The sequence below is a fragment of the Anastrepha obliqua genome, chromosome 5, assembly GCF_027943255.1.
Source record: "Anastrepha obliqua isolate idAnaObli1 chromosome 5, idAnaObli1_1.0, whole genome shotgun sequence".
Lineage (NCBI taxonomy): Eukaryota > Metazoa > Arthropoda > Insecta > Diptera > Tephritidae > Anastrepha > Anastrepha obliqua.
In genome coordinates, this window is record NC_072896.1 from 58,349,001 (window position 1) to 58,373,943 (window position 24,943).

The 24,943-nt window shown below is 36.9% G+C and overlaps 1 protein-coding gene across 1 annotated transcript; it reads left to right on the forward strand.

Annotated features, from left to right (window-relative positions):
* The first annotated feature begins 11,121 nt into the window (after nt 1–11,121).
* LOC129248127 (glutamate receptor ionotropic, kainate 2) lies at nt 11,122–23,861 on the forward strand. Its single transcript, XM_054887565.1, has 14 exons — nt 11,122–11,322; nt 11,389–11,541; nt 11,606–11,668; nt 11,768–11,971; nt 12,034–12,245; nt 16,692–16,808; nt 16,880–17,116; nt 17,192–17,418; nt 17,489–17,678; nt 18,054–18,277; nt 22,530–22,667; nt 22,740–23,170; nt 23,231–23,487; nt 23,543–23,861. Exons 1-14 carry the CDS (start codon nt 11,244–11,246, stop codon nt 23,789–23,791), a joined length of 2,781 nt encoding a protein of 926 aa, XP_054743540.1. The 5' UTR covers nt 11,122–11,243; the 3' UTR covers nt 23,792–23,861.
* The last annotated feature ends 1,082 nt before the right edge of the window (nt 23,862–24,943 follow it).

Consider the following 24,943-nt stretch of genomic DNA (forward strand, 5'->3'; position numbering starts at 1 on the left):
TATTGTCCAGCTTCCTATATCTCTGATAGTTTTTATATGTAAGTCTAATGGTAATATATGTGTCAGTAGGACTGGTGCTAAGCGTTCCTGTGGTTAAGATACATGCTGTTCTTTCTATTGCGAGTTATTGTTGGGTTAACATAAGACTAACACCATTTAATTTTGGGAAAATAAAGTTTGGTATCTTGGTTCTCTTAGTAAATAGCATCAGTTTAGGTTTGCTCGGGTTTAAACTTAAACTACAATCTGTGGCCCAACTGCTGAGTAGTCCAAAAGCTCTTTCCATAATCTCACTGATTATGGTTGGAAACATTCCTGTCATCCGCATACGCCACTGCTTTAATTCCCTTTCGATTGAATTTGGTAAAGATATTGTTGACAACAATCATAATAATCACGGCAAAGGGGATAAGACCCCTCCCTGAGTGGTTCCACTGTTGACAAAGCGTTTTACCGTGCTGCTGCCTACCTCACCGATGATTATTCTAGTTTTAAGCATGTTCTCTATCCATTCGTTGAGACCTATGTCTGTGCCTAACATATTAAGAGCCTCGATTATGGATCTTGTGCTAACGTTGTTAAAAGCCCCCTCTATGTTGAGAAATGCGACTAGTTAGTATTGCTTGTACGAGTATTCTATGCTCCTCTCAATCGTACTTACAACCTCATGAAGAGCTGTCTCTGTAGCTTTTTCTTTGAAGTATGCATATTGGGATGATGAAATGGTTGTGTTCATAATCTTTTCTCTGACATATACATTCAACAATCGCTAGAGAGTTTTAAGAATACAGGAGAATAGACTGATGGGCCTGAAATCTTTCGCTGTATCATGACCGCGTCAAAGTGGTGGTGTAGTACTGGTACATACCAATACCAGTATTGTCCCAAAAAACATCATAAAATACTATCGGCGATAGTTCGGCAGCTCTACTGAAATGAAAGAATTATTCAAACACTTTTTATCACACATAAAAATATTCGTCGTCTTGTTCGAAAGGATCCTAATGCTCTTGTATTGGTTTGTTTTTCTCGCCACCATTACATCGGCTCCTCAGGTCATATAAAATGGGGGTTTGCACGATTTTTTGGTTAGATGGGTGAGCTCTTCTTCTTTTTTGTGTGCGTCTTGATGTTGTTCCACAAATGGACGGACTTACAGTTTTAAGTCGCTTCCGAACGGCTACTGGTTGTTGATGAGAAGCTTCTGACGTAGAAATGCACTCTGAGGTTTTTAGCACTGTTTGCCGAAAGGTGATCGCGCACGAGCAGATAAACTTAATTTAAATTTTTAAGTGCTGGCAACCCTCTTCTAAAGCGTTGCAATTGTTATTTCAAATCACTTAAATATTTAATTCACTAAGTTTTTAGACAGCGACCAACCCTATTCAAAAGCTTTAATTTCTTAGGCAAGGCGAGGTTTCGATTAAATTTGGTGTTTGATGTTGCATGCCCACAAATAGCTTCGATCCATGGGGAAAAGAAATGTAGTCACGCACAAACTCTTAAGGGGGCCTCTTATCAGTGGCTTCAAAAAATGTTTTTTTTCTCAATTTTTTTCGAGGCGAAAAAAGCGACACAAAGGAATAATCTCTTGCATTTATTTGAAGGTATGATTTAAGAGTAATAAACAATTTTTTAACATAAGTAAAAAAACAAAATGGCGGACATATAAGAGATCTCGCACAGCTTCTCGTTGCGCGCTAGTAAAACGGCGTGTAAGATTGCGGTCGTAGTTTCACCTGAAACACAAAAGAAAAATATTGTCTTATTCAGAATGCTTTCCTGCATATAATAGACTACTACTAATTATTGAAAAAAGGGCTTTTTTCGCCATTTTTTTTAAAACAGGTGTTAAATAACATTAAAAAATGATTTTTTTTTGTGTTTTGTTAGTTAATTAGTTGCGCATTTTAATTCTCTTTATATCGATTATCGGTTTGAAACGATAACTTCCGTCGTTTTTTTTTTAATCTTACACGCCATTTTCAAAAACATGGTTTTGAGAAAACGTGTTTTAAAGTTTTCAGAAGGTAGACAGTATACTCACACGAGGGACGGTGCACCGGCCTGTAACTCCGAAATCACTTTGAATTCCGCTATAAAATTTTGAGGGCATATTCTCCTATAACATATCTATCGATTGCAGGAAAAAAATCGATTTTTGAAGCCGACTGATAAGAGGCCCCCCTTAAGGCAACGGCGGCAGTCAACGCAATAACTTCAGTTAATATAAATAAAAATGTTAAGTATAAATGTCATTTTAAGAATTTTGGAGTTAATTTTAATAATGCTTAGGAAGATTTAAAAGCAGTGTGTTGCGTATTTACTACCTTAATTCCAGTCGTAATGTAAGCATTTATACACCTGTTAACGCGAGTGCCAACTAACGATGTTCACACCGACACGTTAAGGGGTTAGGTGGGTTTCAAAATTTCAAAAAATCGATTTTTTTTTTTTGCTTATCTCATAATTGAATATGTTGAGAATATTCCTTTAAAATTTTAAAACGATCCGAGTCATATTCTAAGAGATATAGCCTTTGGATTGGCAGGTATATCGAGGCAGCTGCTTAGCTATTGTTCGTTTCAATCGCGTTTTTCTTGAAACTACATTTTTGAAATCGGTAGTCACGATTTCTCAAAAACTTATGAACCGATCTCTTGCAAATTTTGCACACTTCCTCAAAATAACATTATCTCGTGCTTGAACGAAGGAATTTTTTTTTTTCTATTCCAAGTAATTTTTCAAGGGCATGAAGGGTGCAAATTCTACTCAAAATAAGGGTTTTTTGTTTTCAACGCCGCCAAAAATGTAATTTTTGTTTTTTTTTTTTCCTTCGTCCAAGCACGAGTTTGAAACATCTATATTACTAACAGAAAATTTTTTGTTTTTGAATTTCAGATGAATCTGTCATGAGTTATCCTGACTACGCTGAGAGAACTTTTTTTTTGAGGGGTCATAGGAGACGACGTGTCCACGCCTTAATTTTCAAAATTTTTCAATGAAAACTTCACAAACCACTTATAAAATATATATCTTTTATGTGTTAAATTGATGGAATGAAATATTCTGTTGATTAAATAAAAAAAAATTCATAAAAATGTACCTATTTTGAGCTTTTGAAACCCACCTAACCCCTTAAGTGTTTACAAATATGTTCTAAAATCTGCAATTTTTTCAGTAAATGAAATTTATAGAGTTTTACAATATGTATTTCGAATGCTATTTTCATTCGATTACGAATGTATGCACATATTTTGTAGTTATTTTCAATACATTAAAAATTTACTTCCACTCGGTCAGAAGGCTCGTTAAAAAAAGGAGAGTTAAACGACAGCGCGACGACAGCAAATGAGCAACCTTGTCAATATTCTGAGATGTTGAATAAAATTTATTCAGAGCGAGAGTTTAAAATATGTTCCAAGTAAGAAACGTCGCTCGGAGAATTTCCTGCCAAAAATGTCTATTGAGATCAATTTGACCGATCTCATGATCCTTTGCCATGAGCCGCCCATGGTGGATGGTGCCGGGACTACGAATTTAAAATTTATTTTAAATTAGTACCGCCCGTATCGACCGTTACGTGTAATATTACGGGTCGTCTGACTTCAAACGCGACATCCTCCATCATGTATATTCTTCCCCATGCTTCAAGTAGCCCCATCTCTAGGCGATCATTTGTAGAGTATGTTTTCGCGTTGAACGATTTCGCCAGCTCTTAGATGTTTTATTTCTCAACCAAATACATCTTATTGACAATGCTGAATAATAGCAAATTCAGCCGCTGCTTCATCAGCCGTCATTATTAAGTTTTGTAAATTGTCTGCTATATTTGCTGCCGGTGGAATATTCCGAAGAAATATAAAGTTTTGGATGCTATCGCAGGTATGTATCTGCAAGGTATGTATTTGCAGTTCAACGCGGAACACGTACTGCAGAGATACGACGTGTGTAACGCACTCAACGAAATAATTTTTTTTGTTCTTCTTGACTGGGCACCCAAGGCATCGGCAGCGTTCATCATCTCTTCACAGCAAACGTTTTAACTCGCAAGTCCCTTTAAACTTCAATGAGAAGTGAGTTTTTACGAGTGCTTAAAGAATATCGTTGGTATGACATACATGCATCCCAAGAGGATAGAAATTATTTGCTCCCTTTTTTCGTATATACAATATACCACCTTTGAATTTTCAAGTCCTACGAGGATTCCTGCTCGCCCTGTTTTGCACCGAGAAGTTGGGAGATTACTAAGGTGTTCACGTGTAGTTGTTGTGGCCCTTTCAAGTGTTTGTAAATCAAGTTTTATACGGGAAGATACTAAATGATAATGGGTACAAAATTTGATTCAGAGCTCTTATGCCGGTTTTTGGCGACCAAGTTAATCAGCAATTTCATTGTTAACGAGTGTGCAAGCAGACCTATCTTCTATAAACGCATACTTATTAACCGATTTTTCTTTGTTATAGAGAGTTATCGGAGTTTAGTTAAATATACTTCCCAAGAAACATTACCGTAACATCTTAACATCTTTGATGGCCTCCAAAATAATGATTTCAGTTTGCGTTGAGCCAGGTAGTAATGGGTTGTGTGGCATTTCACCATCGTCCATACCACACAGATTTCTCAAGTTATACCAGCTGCGAAGTGTAGCTTGAAACCATAAATGTTTAATTACAAATCACGGACAAGTCGTCATCGTGCATCTCTGCTTAGCATTGGAAAAGCATTACTTATACAATCTGAAAGGTGATCCTCTTTGTCACACTTCAGATAGCTATCGCTTTTTTCGGAATCGATGGAAACGTGTACCATTAATCTCTGCCCACTACGTCTATGAGAATTTTTCAGTTCTTATTGACTAGGTGCGTAGCCTTTGCTAGCTCAAGTTCCAAAGCTAATTAGCCACTAGTCAAATACAATTAGATCCATTCTCAAACCCTAATCTACCCCAATTTAATTTAAAATCCCATTACAATATTGCCAAGCGTTCATTTATCGACATCGGATTATTCAAATGCCTTACAAAAGCGTTCACATTCTTTTCGTATACTGTTCGAAATTCGTGATAACGACAGGCCGTTCTTTAGGATTACCAGAGAAGTACGGTAGGTTCGTGGGCATTATTTGGTCCGTAGCAATCTGCATGAAAGACAGAGTTATATCCGCCAGCAATGATTTGTGGAATCAGAATTTGTCACGCTTTCGGTAATTCTAGTGGAGGACATGCTGGTGAGCTTTGATGAGCCAGAAGCCAATTCGCCTCCTTCAAGGACCCTCATTAGAGGAATTAGTTCTTAGCACGTGTTTGTTGGCGCTAAAATGCAATAAGTTTTCCGAATTTTCGAAGATGCTATCGTTCCTCAAATTTACAATGCGCTTTTAATTGAAGTACTTAAAGAACTAAAGTATTTTAGGAATGCAAACTGGTATGCGAACAAACAATATTTTCAGTGACACCTTAAGAGCTAAAATCCGCATTTTATTCAGTAAATGAAATTTACAGACTTCTCCAATATGCATTTCGATTGCTACTTTCACTGTGTTTGGCTATACGCAAAGCAAGGATTCGATTACGAAAAATTTACTTCCTCTTTGGCCAGAAAGGCACGTTGAAAAGGAAATAAATGAAAGCGACAGTGCGATGACAGCAGGTGAGCGAAACTTACAACATAAAGAAAGCTCGAAGCAGTTGCCGTCAAAACTGCGAGATGTTGAATAAAATTTAATGAGGGCGATTAACCCTTCACATAACAGTAATTATGCTTTTCAATATGCCTAAAAACCGTAGTGGTACCATCCGTAAAAATTGTAGCTTTCTGAAAAAAATTTTAAATTTACAATAGTGGCAGTTCGACATAAATTGTGAACTGAATCATTATTGTAATGCGCTTGACAACTGATGTATAACTGAACAAAGCCTCCCAGTCTTAAGCCGTACGTCTTGCACATTTTTTGGCGGTCGTATAAAGGATTTCATATGGTCTTCGGATACTCTATATTTCAAGATCTACGAATGATTTTCAAGGCGTAACATTGGTAGTTTTCGAGCAAGTCAGTCAAGCGATGCCTAGAACCACTATTGCTCGGCGCATTTTTGGATATACTGGAACTAGGAATACATTTTGTACTTTAGTGTTTTTGCCACCAAAAGGAACTATTTTGGGCTCTAAATACTAACTTCTTCAAATAGGCGTACTGCTGAAGTCTATAGCATGGTAGCTTTGTTAACCTTTTCAACGAAGTAGTATCCCCAAAACCTCGACGGCTGAGCTAAATGAACTTATTAAGTAATCTTTTTAATAGTTAAGCCAGGATGCAAAGACATCTTAAACATCAAGCTTAACTTAATATTCCATGCCCCTTATCGGAAACATCGAATGAAATCATGTTACTGAAGCACCCATCGGTGATCCTAATTCTAAAATTGCTCATGAAGTGGATTACTTGAACCAATTTAGAAGCATTACATGGCCGCCGTAGCCGAATGTTTGTGTATGTGACTACTACTTGGTAGAGCCGTGTTCATGACCCACTATGACTGATGATGAAAGGCTCATCAAAGGGTGTACGTGCCATTTATATGACTTTGTATACACAGTTGATAGCAAATATTATTATACTTGACCTAAATCAGACCATATAAAAATTAATAACCAAAATTATAATTTATAACTGCGAGGATATTAACTATACATCATCTGTGTCGGTCTCTACTCATATAAGTTGGTTGATTAGTTAAATACCATATATACCATAAATATAGCCTGTAGATTTAGATCAAGTTAAAAAAAAGCCAGGTGGCCGCAGGTTTATAAGAGCAAAAACGCAGCTGTTCATTTGAGTTGATCCTTTGCACACTAAAATTAATGACTAAGGAAAAAAAGAAACTATATTCTCCGGCATAACAACTGAAACCCACCACATATGGCTTATGGCGGTAAATATTGTTTAAGTCAAAATCTCATGGTATATAGTAGTATTTGCATTTATATGTGAGCGTAGGTGTGTAAATATCTGGATATTGTGGGTGTGCTAATTTTTCTTTGAATTGTTCTACCTTGCATTTACCTTTAAGCTTCCTTTCTTTGTTTTTTGTTTGGCTCGCAGAAAAAATAATCGCAATTTGTTCGTATAATACTGGTATTACTGTGCTATTTCTTACACTGCGGCAAAGCCGGTAGACGAGTTCATATTAATGCGGACAAACTTTAATCTGGGCTAACATGCCCCTTAATGGCAGCAATATAGAGCATGTACGGAATTATACGTGCTACCATCCTGCCACAACCCCCATGACTGCCACGAGCACCGACTTCTAGGTGTTTCCTGACAGTAAATGTGTACTTTTCATAACGGAAGTTACTGTGAATATGATGCTATACGAGAATGCGAGGCACCAGCGCATCACTCTGCTCTAAGCTTAAGCTCTTTTTACATTCGACTTTCATTGCGGTTCGTAGCATTTATGAGTTTGGCTCATCTCCACTTTTATTTCACCTGTGTTTACCTTCTGTGGCTGTTGGGAAAACTACAATAACAATAATATCTGTAGAAAAAGGTAAACAACAGTTGCATGTTTTAAACATTTGCGGAAAAGGAAAGCAAAGAAATACCAAAGGCTAAATGCTACAGCTAAAAGTCGCTAAAATTGTGCTGTTGACGGGCAGCTATATCCAGTCAAAAGGGCCAATAACAGTTGCACGAATGTATTTATTCGCGATTACAGCCTTTCAAGAGTTTATTAGTAATAATAATAGTCAATAGTTTATTTACCAATATTATATGCCACTCACCGATTTCAATCAAATGATGGAAAAGTTCTTTGGTAGTCGTCTAATCTTAATAAATATATATATAGTTTTAAGGCCTACTTGAGGTTATAGTGACAATTAAAGTTCTTCTCAAAGCTCTAACCTTTACAGCGTCACAGCACCACAATTTTATTAACAAAAGAAGATTTTTATCTATGGCAACTGGTATAAAGGAACATATCTCGACGAGCTGGAATAAAGGTGGCTAAAATTGCATGTGTTTGTAAAATAGTGAGCTATACCAGTTTAACGAGGTATCGATAACTTTGTTGTTGCTTTCACATGCAAATTTTTGTTAAATAGGCAGAGAGATAGCTAGCAGAGAAGTGTCGAATAAAATAAACATATTGTTGAAACCCAAATAATTATTTGTTTACCTACCAACATTAGCAGCAAACGTGGGATATAACTGCATAAAATACCCAAAGACCTTTATGGTGAACAGCATCAAATTCAGCTACTCCTTCGTTCAGTCGACTGGGGTACCCCAAGAAATGCGTTTTTGACACCGGTCGAGCCATTGGCTTTTAAATATGAATAATAAATTTAATCTTTTTATACAAGACAATTGTTTGTAACTAAAGTGGCAATTGAAATGAAAGAAAAATTTAAAAAAAATATAGGAAAAGAAAACCGGACGGTAAGTTTGTGTGTCTAATCCTTAGGTGTTTAAAAATTATTGATTGGAGACATGTAGTAATGTTGGGCTAAAAGGTTTTTTTGCAGGTGGAGCTTACTTTTGCGTATTTATACAATGTGGGCCATATAGCGTTTGCTTTTTGAACCACCTAGTTTTTTGAGAATGGTAACACGAATGACATGTCAAATGTCAATTTACTTAAAGGCTTGACATTTACGAAATGGGACGCTATAAGCTTGAACAAAATTCGGAAATATTGAAAACCTATTTCCAAAGTGGTGAGTCTTCTTCTTCTTTTCTGATTTTCACATCGCTGGCTACGTCAATAAGCAAAATTGTCGGATTTGGGGCTCAGAAAATCCACACGTTACTGTAGAGAAGCAAATGCATCCACAACGAGTCACTGTTTGGTGCGGTTTTCGGTCTGGCGGCATCATCGGGCCATTTTTTTTCGAAAATGAGCGAGGAGCCGCGGTTACAGTAAATGGCGAGCGTTACCGTGACATGCTCAACGAGCTGATTCCAAAAACTGAAGAGGATGACTTGGACGACATTTGGTTTCAACAGGACGGTGCAACTTGTCACACTGCCAAAGTTACACTCGAACTTTTGGCTACCCTTTTTGAAAACCGAATAATCAGCCGAAATTCCGATATCAATTGGCCGCGTCGGAGCTGTGATTTAAGCCTGTTGCCAGTTGGACTATTTTTTGTGGGGAGCCGTTAAGGACAAATGCTATGCGAACCATCCAGAGACGATTGATGCTTTAAAACACGAAATCGAAGTTGCCATTCATGAAATTGGAGCCCAAACAATCGAAAATGTACTTAAAAATTGAGTTGATCGAATGGCCTACTGTAAAGCCAGTCGTGGCAGTCATTAGAACGATATTATTTTTCATTCATAAATGACAATGTTCAATCTTCAAAATAAAAAAAAGTTTGAAAAAATATTTATTAGTTTTTTTTTTTATAGCCGATTCAAAAAGCAAATTTTACGTGGCCCACCCTATATAATGAAATTGATTGTTCTAAATCAGCCAAAATAAGTCAAAATGACTTGATGATGTAGAGAACACTGTCGTCATTGTAAAGGGTGATCAATTTAGAGGTATCGGAAATAAAACAACGAAAGTTCAAATTGATTGGCCAATCTGCATTATTTTGGTGTAGAACTATTCATGACAACTGCGCCGTATTCGCTATTCATAAATAACAATTTTGAATGACTCGCGACTGCCTGGAGGACTTCGGTCGGTATCTCGTAAATGACTTTAGTAATGTTGGCTTCCAATGCCTCAATCGGAGCATTAAGGCCTTACATGCCCCCACAAATAAAAGTCCAAAGGTGTAATATCACATCTTGTTGATAAATAAACTAGTCCGAGACGAGAGATAAATTCCTCACCGAAACGACGACGTAGTAAATCCATTGTTTTACGAGCTGTATCGCAAGTAGCGCCGTCCGCCGTCTTTTTGGTTCCAAAGTTTGTGGAGATCACGGGCTTCAATTTTCGTCATCAAAAAACCTTTATGATGGCACGATAGCGTTCGCCGTTCACTGCTACATTGGCGCCAGCCTCTCCTTTGAAGAAATATGGGCCGATGATTCCTCCAGCCGATAGGGTGCTCTAAACGGTAGATGTAATGGCTGTTCTTGAATGACTTTGGGTTGCTCTATAGCCCAAATATAGCACTTTTGCTTATTGACGTAGACATTAAGCCAAAAATGAACCTCATCACTGTGCACCATAAGATGGCTTAAGCGTACGATGAACACTTTTCACGGAGCGTCGATTTTCGTAATACAATTGTACGATTTTCTAAACGTTATTAAGGCGTAATACTCTTCATGATGAAATGTCAATGAATACTGAAAAAATTATGTATTTAGTTGGACAGTAGTCACGCGTGCTCTCTGAAAACAAATCTATTGGAAAAAGTACCTCCAATCTGATCACCCTTTCCTATATTTTTTTTAGAAAGTTTTGCTCAGAGAAACACTCTGAATTTATCAAAGAAGTTCAATAAATATTTCAAATCGCAGGACTTAAGTCCTCTTATAATAATAACGAAATTTTAAATTGCAATTATGTACCTTCAGCCTTACGCTTCATAGAACTCCACACTTCTGTAATGATTTAGTTATGCTTGGAAGCTTTAGTACTCTATTTTTTGAGACTATTTCTTTATAGTTTGTAATGATTTGTTTACAGTGCCACCAATTGACAACTGCAACTATTTACATAAATACATATATTATAAAGAAACACTGATCCTTGTAGGTTTATAAACTCACTTTGTATATTTTAAGTCAAAGACTAAAATTTTACCACCAGGCGAGGACCCACTTGGACAGAGAATCCATTGTGATGCCATAAATCATAACAATACCTTTCGTTATTTTATTATCATTCTCGTTATTAGAAACATCACTTTGTCGCTATCAACTATTCCAGTGCAAAACAATTCGCTGAAACTGTACAGCTTTCCAAAAATAACTTTGTTCTTAAATTTTACAAAAAGCTTTGTGTGAGCTTAATATTTTACAATAGATATACATATGTACATACATACGTATATATCACTTTGTTCACTCAAGTACACATACATACATATGTACATGGAAAATGAGTTTTTCAGTGGAAAAATTATTAGTCGTCTCGGAGATCTCATTTTGGCCAGACCAAAATAGCAACAAACTTGAAGAATTAGAGAACTTAGAATGTGCAGACAGATTTGAATAATTCTCTACAATATTTAAGAATTATATTCGTACATACACCTTACAGAATGTGGAAATATTGGATTATTGTTGCATGGATATTTATTTGTGTAAAAAATGCATTGGCGTTGCAGCAAGTCAATATCGGTAACGAGCAACAATTTTCATTAATGCTGTGAAAAAGCTAATGGAATTTTGATCGCTTATTATTAGGTGCAATATTTTATGAAGATGAATTCCATTTGGAACGAACCTTTATTGCGATTGTGAAGGACATCAACAATGAGAGGGACAACAACTTCAAAATGCTGCCATTAATAAGGCGTGTTAGTGAAACAGACGGCAGCATGATCTTGCAACGCGAAGGTTTGAAAAAAATTATTAATTTTTAAGAAAAAAAACGGTATAAATATTTAATTTATGCATTAAGCGTGCGATCTAATTGATAATGGGGTGTCGGCTATTTTCGGACCAAGTTCAAAGATAGACAGCGGTGAGTGTGTGGAATGTTTTATGTTTTCAATAATCGAAACAGATGAAAAACAGAGAAAAATGTACCTCTCTATTCTCTCACATTTTTTACTCTCGCTAGACATTGTTTCGGTGATCTGCAACAACACAGGCATACCACACATACAATTCGACATTAGCTATGAGGAGACTACAGAGGAGAAACTAAATCATCAGATGACGTTGAATGTTTACCCCGCTCAGCTGATGCTCTCAAAAGCATATGCAGATATAGTACAAAACTTTGGTTGGCGAAAATTTGCAATAGTCTATGATGGAGATGATCGTAAACAACGAATTCAAATGGGAATTTCAGAATGGTTTTAACAAATGTTTCTATTTTTTCAGCACGAGCTCCTACACGTCTCCAGGATCTTTTACAATTACAAGATATTCACAAAGATGTAGTGCGCGTTCGAGTATTCAAAAGAGGAGATGATTTTCGAATTATGTGGAAGAGTATAAAAGGTGAACGACGTGTTTTGTTAGATTGCAATCCCGATTTGTTGGTAACTGTGCTGAATGCGTCTGTGGAATTTGATTTGACTGGGCAATTTAACGTAAGTGTTTGCGGATATAAGTAAATATGGCATATTGTATATACGTACATATATACATGAGAGATATTACTAAGGTTTATTTTATCTAAAAAAATGTTTCTTGGAAGATGATACTCTTTTTTTTCAATTAGATACCTGGACTAAAATTGTTTAGACTGGTATAACTCACTATTTTCAACTAACTCTTTTTCAGGAGCGATTCATTAGACCGCGTTTATACTGGGATACTTTTGTTGCTTTAAATTTCCGAATCGTCTGTTGATGTTCCCATCGTGTTCACACAACTTGCAATTCTTAGTTTTTAGTCTAAAACCAACAAACACATTGTGAAGAGCGAGGGCACAAAGGGTGTTGGCAAAGCACGAGCATCACAAGTAACGAATTAGAAATGCCAAACGAAGCCAGGCCTTTCTCCACTGGTTTTTTCAAACGAGGTGGACACGTTACTTTTCCTCGGTTACCACCTTTAGGCATCATATCGACTACTTTAAAAAACCGGCTGAATCTTAGTTCACTGCCCTATATCCATGCCTACGACCAACTTATACAGCGCTCTATCATCCATTATAAATGATCTGCAAAATCTTTCTCTCGAACACCCCGGCGCAGCGGCTGATGTTACCGTCCTTGCTTCAGCGTCATATAATAGGACGTGCATGATATGGCGTGGTTTTAGTTTACCGAGATGGGATTTTATATTCAATTGGCTGCTCAGTCTAAAGTAGCACTTGTTGGCAAAATAAATTCTCTGTAATATTTTAAGGCTGGCATTGTTGATGCTGGTTTTCAAGTGAATGAAATTCACTATTTTCCTATAAATTTGGAAAAAGGGGCGATGTGACTAAGACGCGAATGCGCTGGCTTCGTTTTGTCCTCGTCCACCTCCAGGCTCACTCGCATCGCTTTTCTATCCAGATTGGAAAAAGCGAAAATAACAGCGTCGTTACTAAGGCCTGTGATGTCGATATCATCGGTATATGCGAGCAGCGACATGTTATTGTAAAATATTCTGTCAGCATGGTCTCGTTGACGGCTTGGAAAGGTAATTTCCAACTCGGGCGATGCTGATGGTATTGCTCAACTTCAGATTACAAAGCCGTATTAGTTTTGACGAAATTTAATCTTTACTGCATATGGGCAACCTCATTTCGTGATATCGAAGGCGGCTTTTAAATCGACAAGAGATGGAATAAAGCCTCTTCTCGCGGGTCCTTTCTAAGATTTGAAACACTACAAATGACTGGTTAGATTCAATCAGTCCACTAATGTTATCTAGTTTAAAGTATGCTATAATAGGCGGACTGATTTCTCCGTGATTGTCACATTGCAGCATCACCTGTATTGTTCTTAGTCCTGCCATAAGTTCTGTTACAAGTTAAGTCCGTTTTAGATATGAAATTAAAATTATTTTTAATAAAGTTAGTTTTATTTAATCATGTACATATTAAACAAAATTTAATTTTCATTCGAAAGGGCCACCAATTGCTTTTACACAAGCCTTTAAACTATTCGGTCACTCAGCTATTGCAGCATGCACGGTTTCCATGGATATTGACGTCATTGCTAGAACCAAAGATTGTTTGAGACTCTCAAAATTTCTGTGAAGCCCTTGATAGGCCATATTCGCAAATTCTGACCACAAACTGTAGTCCAATGAATTCAGGTCTTGAATTTCAGACGGCCAATCTTCGGTGGCTATGAACCCAGGAATATTGTTTTTTATCCACTGGCGGGTAATTTTTGCCTCATGAGCTGGAGCGGAATCTTGCTGGAAGATCCAACACACGCCATTGAAGAGAGTACTGCTTCACCATGCCTTCTAAGACATCCTCTTGTTCGCTGAAACGAAGAGATGTAACGTCTTTACAAGCCATTACGGGGGCTGGAAGGTGGCCACCACCACCCTTGGAATATCGTTTTTTGTGTCTTTAGAAGTTTTAGTTTTGCTCATTAAAAACTTCTTCAACCATGAGCATTTTCTGTGAAAAGAATATTTTCATGGCCGTTGAGCACGTGTCACCGAAAAAGCTGTTTGCATCTGTCGAATTTAATTTTCCTCAAGCGCAGTGTCAAAAGATGACCATGTGGCGATCGTCTCTAATTAGTGTTAACATGGATCTGGCCGATACATTCATTTCCCTGGACATGATTCTCTGCTCTCCTAGGGGATTTCCGCGAATTGTTTCCCGAACGGCTTTTATGGCTGCTCTGGTCCGAACCACGTGAGGACGACCACTTCTTTTTCTGCCTGCCATTTCAGACGTTCGTGAAAAACGATTGATCGTGCGGTAAACAAACATTCTCAAAATACAATATTAAGTTTTTCCAGCAATTCGTAAATCCCACTTGCACTTTTACCACACTTATGTAATGCAAACATTGCAATGCGATTTTCCTCAACTCCCTCCTCCATTGCTAAGAAGTAAAATTTGCCTCAAAACTGAGTATAATTTATGAGAATACAATGCGTACGATCAAAGCAAAAATAATGAAACTTTTTTCTGCGAATTTGTTCCCGCCGTATGCATTGTAAAATTTCTCACAGAGTTTATGGCAAGACTTAATAGATTGGGCAGACTACACTCAAATTCCAGTCATGCGGCCAAACTGGGCAAATAAGAATCAGCATTCACTTTACCAGCTCCTCGCCTCGTGGCCTCAGCTAGTGGCCTATCGGTTCCAACTGCTTTGTTGCTATTGGAGCATACAGCTTGATAAAATCCACACAAATTTAGTACGCAAATTGCTCATCTTGTTTGAACCCAACATAAATATTGTAGAGATCGGGGAACAACCTCGTCTGCTTTTTATATGTTAAGTTTAAATTTTATCTGTTCCTTTGAAGTTAATTTTTTTATTCTGAAATGTTTAAACAATTGTTTTTATTGACTACATATTACAAAAATATCGTTATCAAAAATTTAAATTACAATAAATAATTTAATTGAGCAGGAAAATATAGCTTAGATTAAGTAAAATCAAATTCTAAAGAATTCAAGATCTCATAGAGTTCATGAAGAGAGCGAACAATACAGGTATAATTTGTTCTGCATATATTCAAATGGAATAGATATTTATTACGTAAAGACCTAGTAGAGACCGAAAAGTTAACCCTTTCTTGAAAAGAGTATCAGTCAATCACTCATTGTTTCAGATTAATTCAAAGTAGGCGAGATTGATATGACGGGACAGGATCAGAGAAATTAAGGGAAGAGAGGGCATACTTAAGAGAAACTGTAACTATCATTGTCAATGAGTTTGTTTGATTTAAAAAATTAACATTCGGCCCAAATTAAATTTTCCTACTCCTGCTTTCCACCTTAGTCGATATGATACTGAAGAATATTTCGATTTTTCTCTTTTCCTTCCACAAATTGGGAATTTGGGAATGCTGTACTCGTAATACACAACAAAACTCATCAAACAAAAACTGTCAAAGAACTTTTTTGAACTGTAATGTAGCCTTAAATCGGTATATAGTGATGATATGATCGTGAGATATGGCTCACTAAGGGCACCTAGCGAAAAACAGTCAGAACATTTTACTTCGCCACAACCCTTGTTTTCAATATGAACAAATAGGTTGATTCTATAAATATTTCGACTCCAATGCTATAAAGCAGATTCAAACAAAGTCATAAATCTACTCGCAACAGTTCACCAAAACTTCGCCGCAATTTGATGAATGATAAAAGAAAATGAGCTTTTGAAGCAAAATACCGACATACGACATATTGGCCAGGCAACTGTGAAGACCTTTTGCTTCGATGCGTCGGATAGTTTTCTTCTTCCAAAATCCAAGGTTAGATAGTTCTTCAAACATCTTCGTAGCTGATGGTAACAACCCTTTTTGATAAATTTTATTCATTAAAACTGTATTCAAATTGGCGGTAAACACAAAGAGACGACCAAACGTCTTCGAATCATGTCTTTGGATACATTAACACCACTTTTCCTTAAAATTACTTCAGTTTCACGCAACGATGAGTTCGGATTTGTCAGAAACAAATCAATGATCTTCGGATCTTGCTTTGGAGACGTATTGAGTTTTTTCCTTGCCTTCGTCCTGGGAAGTAGACAACGTTGTTAACTTTAGCATACCTGCATACCCCATTTATTAATTTATTTCTGAACTTCTGCGCCTTTCTAAAATATTTTGCTCAAGATGCGCCTGGCATTTTTAGACGTTTAGGGTGTGTGCATAGGAACACTGCTTCAAATCGTTTTTCGTTCGCGGAACTCATTATGTAAAATCATATGTCTATTTAGCGGCATTTAACAAATTTTTATAACAGAACTCTGAATTTGGGTTTTGCCGGTCACGCTTCCATTAGACAAACTGTATGTCTAACCGAAAAGGTTCTAGAAGACAAAGGTTCTAAGTGGTTAATGAAATAAGCTGAAAAAGCTATTCGTTTCTTCTTTTTTTTAATTTTTAATTTGCAGCACCTGTTTCTTACTAATTTGGATACACATATCGTAGACTTAGAAGAGTTGCGAGATAACGTGAGCTTCGCCGTGAACATCACTGCGGCTCGTCTGAGATTAAATGGCGACTTTTATGTGAGTGCGAAAATACAACTATAAAAATCTTTACAAACATGATTATATACACCCGCAATTTAATAAAATAGAGCGTGAATGTAGGGCAGCGAGCTTCCCTGTACGAGGACGACCCTTTGTCCGACCAACCCATTCAAACACTCCTACACAATTTGCTATATGACGCTGTAAACGTTTTCGCCAATGCGATACGAAATGTTAGCTACAGCTATCAAATACGGACACCTCGCGTGCGCTGCGACTTCACTGAGTATGGCCGCGTACAGCCGTGGGCTATGGGACGCTACATCTATCGCGTGATGAAGGCGGTAATTGGTTTTCTCTTATAAACAAGCGTTTGGTTTTTACATATTTAGCCCCAATTACCGTTGTACGTATTGCAGACATCAGGCGTCAATAACACGGATTATCGTTCGACTGACCTGCAATTTGATGAGGATGGGCAGCGTGTTAATTTTGGTATTGAAATATTCGAACCAATGGAAAATTATGGCATCGCTTTCTGGGATCCGAAAGGACAAATTGTGCCTCAACATGTGGAGGCGGGTATTGCGAAGAAGATAGTTTATCGTGTTGCGACGCGAATAGGAGAGCCGTACTTCACAGAGATGTTATGTCAAATATTTTAAACTGAAAAATTTCTTAATATTGATAAAAAATATTACATACGTATTTTTTAGACCCGAAATGGTGGAGCAGAATGTGACTGGCAATGAACGGTACATGGGCTATACGGTAGATTTAATTAAAGAACTGGCAAATCTTATGAATTTCGAGTATTTGTTTGTGCCTGTGCGGGATAACCAGTATGGCAAATATAATAAAGAAACAAAGCAATGGAATGGCATCATTGGCGAGCTGATAAACAATGTTTGTATTAAACCTCTGTTAAAGACATTTTCCTTTGCGGAAATTCGGCGTAAAGACCGCCAGACCAACTTTTTGTGCTTTTGTTTTTGGTAATGTCGATTATTTTGCAATTCACTACATAATCAGCAAACGAAAAAGTGATTCTATAAAAGCGCTTGTAAAAAACATAATTTCTTCCCCGACGAATTTATATTTTATGATACTTTGTTTAACAAATATTAACTGCTTATTTACCACTTCAAGGCTGCTATTTTTGTTTTTTTTTAGATTAAGTTATTATTATGCTTAACTAAATTATCAATTTATTGAATAACAAAATGGCCATTTTTTTGGTAGCGCTTTCCAGAATTCTGATAATTTTGATCTTGCTTTTAGGATGCGCATATGGGCCTTTGTGACTTGACCATCACACAGTTACGCCGTACTGCTGTAGACTTTACTGTACCCTTCATGCAGCTTGGCGTTAGCATATTAGCCTATGAAGAGACTCCGGAAAAGAAGAAACTATTAGCATTTCTTGATCCTTTAAACGAAGAAGTGTGGATGTATACGATGGTTGCCATATATGTAGTATCCTTTTTGTTTGTGTTTTCAGCAAGGTAATATAAAATCTCTGAACACAATTTAACTTAGTTTTACGATATTGTATAGAAGTGCATATAAGGGTCAAAATCGAGAAGTTTTATTAAAAAACCATAGGTTAGGTTAGGTTGCGGTTGACCTTACTAAGCGGGTTTTAGAAAAATTATGCGATAGCCGGAACAGTAATTGCAATTTCTAAACGAAACTGTACAGGTACATTATGTCTTGATATGAGGCCCCCAACTGACGAACCTATTTAAAATCCCATATCATTTAAATGTCCACAGGTAAATTCTGCTAAAAAGTCCATTCATAAATGTCTAATTGTTGAGAACCAGGAGATATCGCTCTTGAAGCTCGTTCAGAATCACTTTGCGCTACAGCAGCAATATTCTTAGCAGCAGTTGCGGTTCCTATTTCAGAAATAGTGGAGATAATATTTTCAACCTCTGAATCGTTTCAATATTATCCAGATAACAACGATCTTTACCTGCGTCTCTCGAAAAATCAATCGCGGTGCCACTGAAGCTAATTAATACACCAAAAATTCAAAAAAAAAAAACAATAGTTAGAGTTATTGTACCTATAACCGAAATTAAAAAATGAAGTAAACTGGCTTTCGGCCGGATGCCCCTTCTTCGACTACTTTAACTATGTTTGCATTCTTTAGAATGGGAGGCAAAACCCTTTTTAGTGTGAGAGCCGCTCTTCAGCATACTCGTACTTCTTCGATCAGAAACTTTTGTCAGAACGTTTGAAAGTGACGTTCGATATCGAATAAAAATACCGAACAGAAAACGGTCTCATAATTAACCTTAGTTCTCCAACGGTCATAGTATCATATATTGGCATATATGTATGTAGTATTATGTTGGTAATATGGACGTTTTGTTGAAAATATGCTGGAAACAGATCAACGCAGAAATTTCGTGAATTGACCCTTTGATGCTGGTTTTTCACGCAAAATCATTTTTAGTTGTCAAGCTCTTTTCGCACTAGATTGATTTGTCAAGACAGTTGCCGCATCTGTGCTTGAAGGAATAGACATAGAAGATCTTTGTTTTCAACAGAATGAAACCACGAGTTATAAAACATGGAAAGACGTTACGTTGTTGCGATCTAAATTTCCCGACTGATTATTTTCACGTGGTGGTGACATAAACTGGCCACTTACATTATGCAATCTATCTCCCCTAGACTGCTTTTTGTGGGATTTTTTGAAAAGTAAAGTTTATGTGAATAGACCAATAACCAACAAGAGCTGAAACACAACATTCGGATAGAGATTGCTGAATTCATTGCGATAATGTGTAAGAGAGTCCTTTAAAATTTTATTTCTCATATGACTGCCTGTAGGCGTGCTCGTGGTGGACATTTATTTATTAAGAGTCGTATTGTGAATAAAAATAATCAAAACAGAGAGAATTAAAATTTTTACATGCTCTTTTTAAAACAGCATCTAGGCGCGTCTTTGAAATAACCCTTTATAAAGCGCACCGATACGCAACAATCTAATATCCTTGAAAAAGTGCTATAGGTAATATATGCATTCTAGACTACATTCTTCTGCAGCAGTTACTGGTAGAGAAATGTTTCTGTGAAGTCCACGTTGATGTACTTTGTAAAGTTTTAGCAAAATTTAACTAATTTTGTTCTAGTGTCACATTTAGATTGTATGTACATATATACATCATTCAGGTGATTACATTTTCACGTAAGGTGTCACTCAGCCAAAGCAAACGCTAACCAACTCAAAGCGCTAAAGATAAAAGTGCTGCTAAGGACTAAGAACTCTTCGCAATAGAAAATAGTTGGGCCTGTCTTAAAAAGAAAATCTACTTATGAAAAAATGGCACGCTATTAATTTTAAAATAAAATATTAAGGACGAAAGGATGTGTGGAGACAACGACGAATTGAGCGAAACAAAGAATAACAAAGAATAAGAAGATCAAAGTAACGTTGACAAGCGAAATTTGAGTTTGTAATATTTTTGTATTATTTGCAATTATAGGCCTACTCTTTTCGCCAAGCGTTAGCAAGTGGCGAATAGATGAAGCAACTGGTATAAAGGAACATATATTTGCAGCACTGAAAAGACCTGTCAAAAATTACGCTTGCTTGGGAGCTCTTAGTGAGTATTAGTAAGACCGCGTTCATAAAAGAGGCATTTATTGCCTCTACTCGTTAATTGTGATGCTCTTGCTCTGTCAATATCCTTTGTGTTCTACTTATAGTTCTTCTCAATGATTTTAGAGTGTAGACCAAAAATTGACAAAAAGCAATTGCAAGGTATGTGACACACAGGCAGGAGCAAAAAAGAATTTGCGTGTTGAAGCAACAAAAGTCTCCTCTCAAACTGTCGAAGAGTGTTGGCAGCATTGAAAATAGGGAGTTGCACCAGTTTTATGAGGTACAACCATACTCGGCGGCCGCCGTAGCCGAATGGGTTGGTGCGTGACTACCATTCGGAATTCACAGAGAGAACGTTGGTTCGAATCTCGGTGAAACACCAAAATTAAGAAAAACATTTTTCTAATAGCGGTCGCCCCTCGGCAGGCAATGGCAAATCTCCGAGTGTATTTCTGCCATGAAAAAGCTTCTCATAAAAAGTATCTGCCGTTCGGAGTCGGCTTGAAACTGTGGGTCCCTCCATTTGAGGAACAATATCAAGACGCACACCACGAATAGGAGGAGGAGCTCGGCCAAACACCCAAAAAGGGTGTATGCGCCAATTATATATATATATATATACACTCGCTAGCGGCGAACCTTGCTCGATAAATTTGTTTTTGCTTTCATATGAACATTTTTCGTCAAGTGAGCAGAGTCGAAACATAGCGACAAGAGAAATAGCAAATCGATTGTTTTAATCTAACCTGTTATATATATCCTTAACGTATTATAATAAACTACTATTTTATATATAATATATATACAATGGGTGATTTTTTAGCTATTATTATTTTAAACAGTTGGTTTAAACAGCTGACGCACGTTTCGTGTTTTGTTTATTATAAAAATGAGTGTTCTGTTAAGAAAGTTTATCGCGCGCTTCTTCCGTTTTATGGTCAGTTTAATCGACCCACTGAAGCAGGTATTCGAGCCATTGTGACTAAATTTAGAACCAAATTTACATTATTGGACATCAAACCACCAACACGCTTACATAGAGTGCGAACTGAAGAAAATATCGCAGCTGTATCGGTCAGTGCTAAAGATGACCATCAATTATCGATTCGTCGCCGTTCGCAGCAATTGGGCCTCTGTTACTCAACAACGTGGAAAATTTTGCGAAAGGCTTTAGGTGTGAAGCCTTTCAAAATACAGCTGGTGCAAGAATTGAAGCCGAACGACCTATCGCAACGCAGAATTTTTGGTGAATGGGCTCTTGGAAAGTTGGCTTTTATCGAAAAATTGTGTTCAGTGGCGAAGCTCATTTTTGGATCAATGGGTACGTAAATAAGCAGAATTGTCGATTTTGGAGTGAAGATGAGTGAAAATTTCAAGAGCTACCAATGTGCTCAGAAAAGGTCACAGTTTGGTGCTATTTATGGGCTGGAGGTATCATTGGACCGTACTTCTTCAAAGGTGCTGCGAATCGTAACGTAACTGTGAATGGTGAGCGCTACCGTGAAATGATATCCAACTTTTTTTTGCCCAAAATGCAAGAGCTTGACTTGCGGTTTCACTAAGACGATGCCACACAGCACGCGTAACAATGAACTTATTGAGAGGTGAGTTCGGTGAACATTTTATTTCACGTTCGGGACCTGTCAATTGGCCACACAGATCGTGCGATATAACGCCTTTAGATTATTTTTTGTGGGGCTATGTTAAAGCTCATGTCTATTCAGACAATCTTGCTTCAATTAACGCATTAGAAGACAACATTAAAGCATTTATATGTGAGATACCGGCCGAAACATTGAAAAGAGTAAGCCAAAATTGGACTAAGAGGATGGACCATTTGAAGCGCAGTCGCGGTGAACATTTGCATGAAATAATCTTCAAACATTAAATTATATGGACTGTACTATCGATTTAGATAAAAATTTCATGCATTTTTCTGAACTTTACGTGTGTTTTTCTGAAAAACCTTTTCAATAGCTTTTAAAAAATTATCCTTTATACATTTTCAATTTTACAATAGTCGCCGAATTATTTAGAATAAATCTTTCGAACGAAAACGCTTGTTATGTAATGTATCCATCGCCTGGCGAACTTCTCCGATATGAGAAACTAATATACGAAAATTTTAATCTTTTCAGAATTGCCGAAGACGAGTGGGAAAATCCACATCCTTGCAACAAAGATCCCGAAGTGCTGGAAAACAAGTGGGGTTTACTCAATACATTCTATTTAACAGCGGCCTCCATCATGCAGGCTGGTTGTGATATATTACCAAAGTAATACTGTTGTTTTAGAGTTTTTTACTTTCATTCGTTTTTTATCAATTAATCACTAACACATTTTTGCAGAAGTGCTCCGTTTCGTACCTTCACCGCTATGTGGTGGATAATCGCAGTTATTTTTCCCAACTCATACACTGCTAATATGGCGGCATTTTTGACTAGCTCAAAAATGGAGGGTAGTGTAACGGATCTTAAGACTCTTGCCGAACAGACAGATGTTAAATTTGGTACTTTGGAGGGTGGCAGTACATACACGCTTTTCGCCGAGTCCAACGAGACAGTCTATCGTTTGGCTTTCAATATGATGAACAACCAAGATAACTCGGTGTACACAAAGGATAATAAAGAGGGTGTGGAACGAGTCTTGAAGAGTAACGGCACTTATATGTTCCTTATGGAGACAACCACCTTGGAATACAACATTGAGCGCAGTTGTGAGCTCCGTATGGTGGGTGAAAAATTTGGTGAAAAGCATTACGCTATAGCGGTACCTTTCGGTAGGGTTTGTCATAAAAAGAGTATGAGCTTAAAAAATTATTTTTGCTTTTAACTCACAGGCGCTGAATACCGCTACAACTTAAGTGTGAACATTTTGAAGCTCAGCGAAACCGGAAAATTGTTCGATTTGAAGAACAGGTGGTGGAAGAATAAGACATCGAATTGTAATAAAAAAGCGGGTGGCGATAATCCAGATTTGGGTTTCCAGGAGGTGCGGGGCATATTTTACACTCTTTTCTTTGGTCTCTTTACAGCTTTTTGTTTCGGAATTTGCGAGTTTTTGATGCACACACATGAAAGAGCTTGTGAGGAAAATGTAAGAGTTTTTTATATTCTTATTTACCTAAAGATTTTAAAATGCATATCTTTAGCTACGCTTCAAAGAGGTCTTTGTGAACGAAATGCGTTTCGTTTTCCGGATTTGGAATAATAGAAAGCCAGTAAGTTGCACACCCACAGCCAGTCTTACGGCCTCTTCGCGTCGCTCGTCAAACCGAACTATAAAATCATCAAAGAAAAAGAATTCGCGTGAATCGAGTGCCACGTCAGAGGAGTTACGGGATTTGGTTAACTTTAAAAGCACAAATAATGGCTCAATCATCGAAGATGCTAAAATATAAAACTATAGAAATGTACAGATATATAGAACATTTTAGGAAATTAAACGGGAGAACAAACAATTAAAGTAAAAAAAATATTGCATCACACATATCAGAAAAACATGTTTCTTTATTTTGGTGGTGTTTTTAAATAAACAGCTCGATATTTTTTGACAGAATGTATCTAGTGACATTTCCAGCACTTTTTGATAAGGCGCTATCTTATAATTTCTGCCGTTTTGTCCTGCTAATTCAAGCGAAACTGCATTTTCAACATTAAAGTGTATTCAACCAAATAATCGGTAAAAAAGCACATCCAGTGAGGGTTAAGAGTGATCTTTGACATACTTTTTTGTGACATGTGAATTTTTTCCCCGATAATAGGTATTACGGGCATTGGCAACCTTAGTCTTGGAGCGATACTCAGTTGAACAAAAAGTAAAAATGATATCAGCACTTTATGAAAAAGGTCGTTCTACAAGAAGCACATTTAGCGCCATGCGTTTGGCATAATCCGTTTCGTGTAGAAATTCGAAGAAACTGCAATGAAAAACTTGACAGCATTTGACTGTAAGGTAGTTATATTTTCTAATTTATTTCAAATATACTTATATTCTTAATATTCGCTAAATTTTATATTGTAGTGTTAAAATTATTCATCAAGCGCAGCTATTTCTTTAAAGATTTTTTTTCCATTTTTATCTATCCATTTACTACCAATCTTTATAAAAATTTAGGCCCTAAATAAAAATCAAGCATAAACTATATACCTACTCATTTGTGTCCAAAGAGATACTTTTCATCCCTACCGTTATCCAAGTTTTCTATATCTAACTTAAACTTTATTAAATTCCTTTTTAATGTGTGGAACTCTGAAATTAAAGTAATAAAAATCGACGAAAGCTGCTATATCTGCTTTTACGTAATTGTCATTTCACCAGTATCCGCACTTTCATATGAACTTCATTGAATCCATTAAGATCTGTGATTTATTTACACTTACGCGCACATTTTGTATGTCAACACCGGCGGCTCACTGATATTTCGCAATCGATGCCACCGTTTCCAATACCAGAGCCATTTTGCCATTCCAACGATTCTACACAAAATGTCCGTCGGGAAATAAGAGCATATTGACATTTCCTTTCTTCTTGCATTTTCATCGCATTTGAT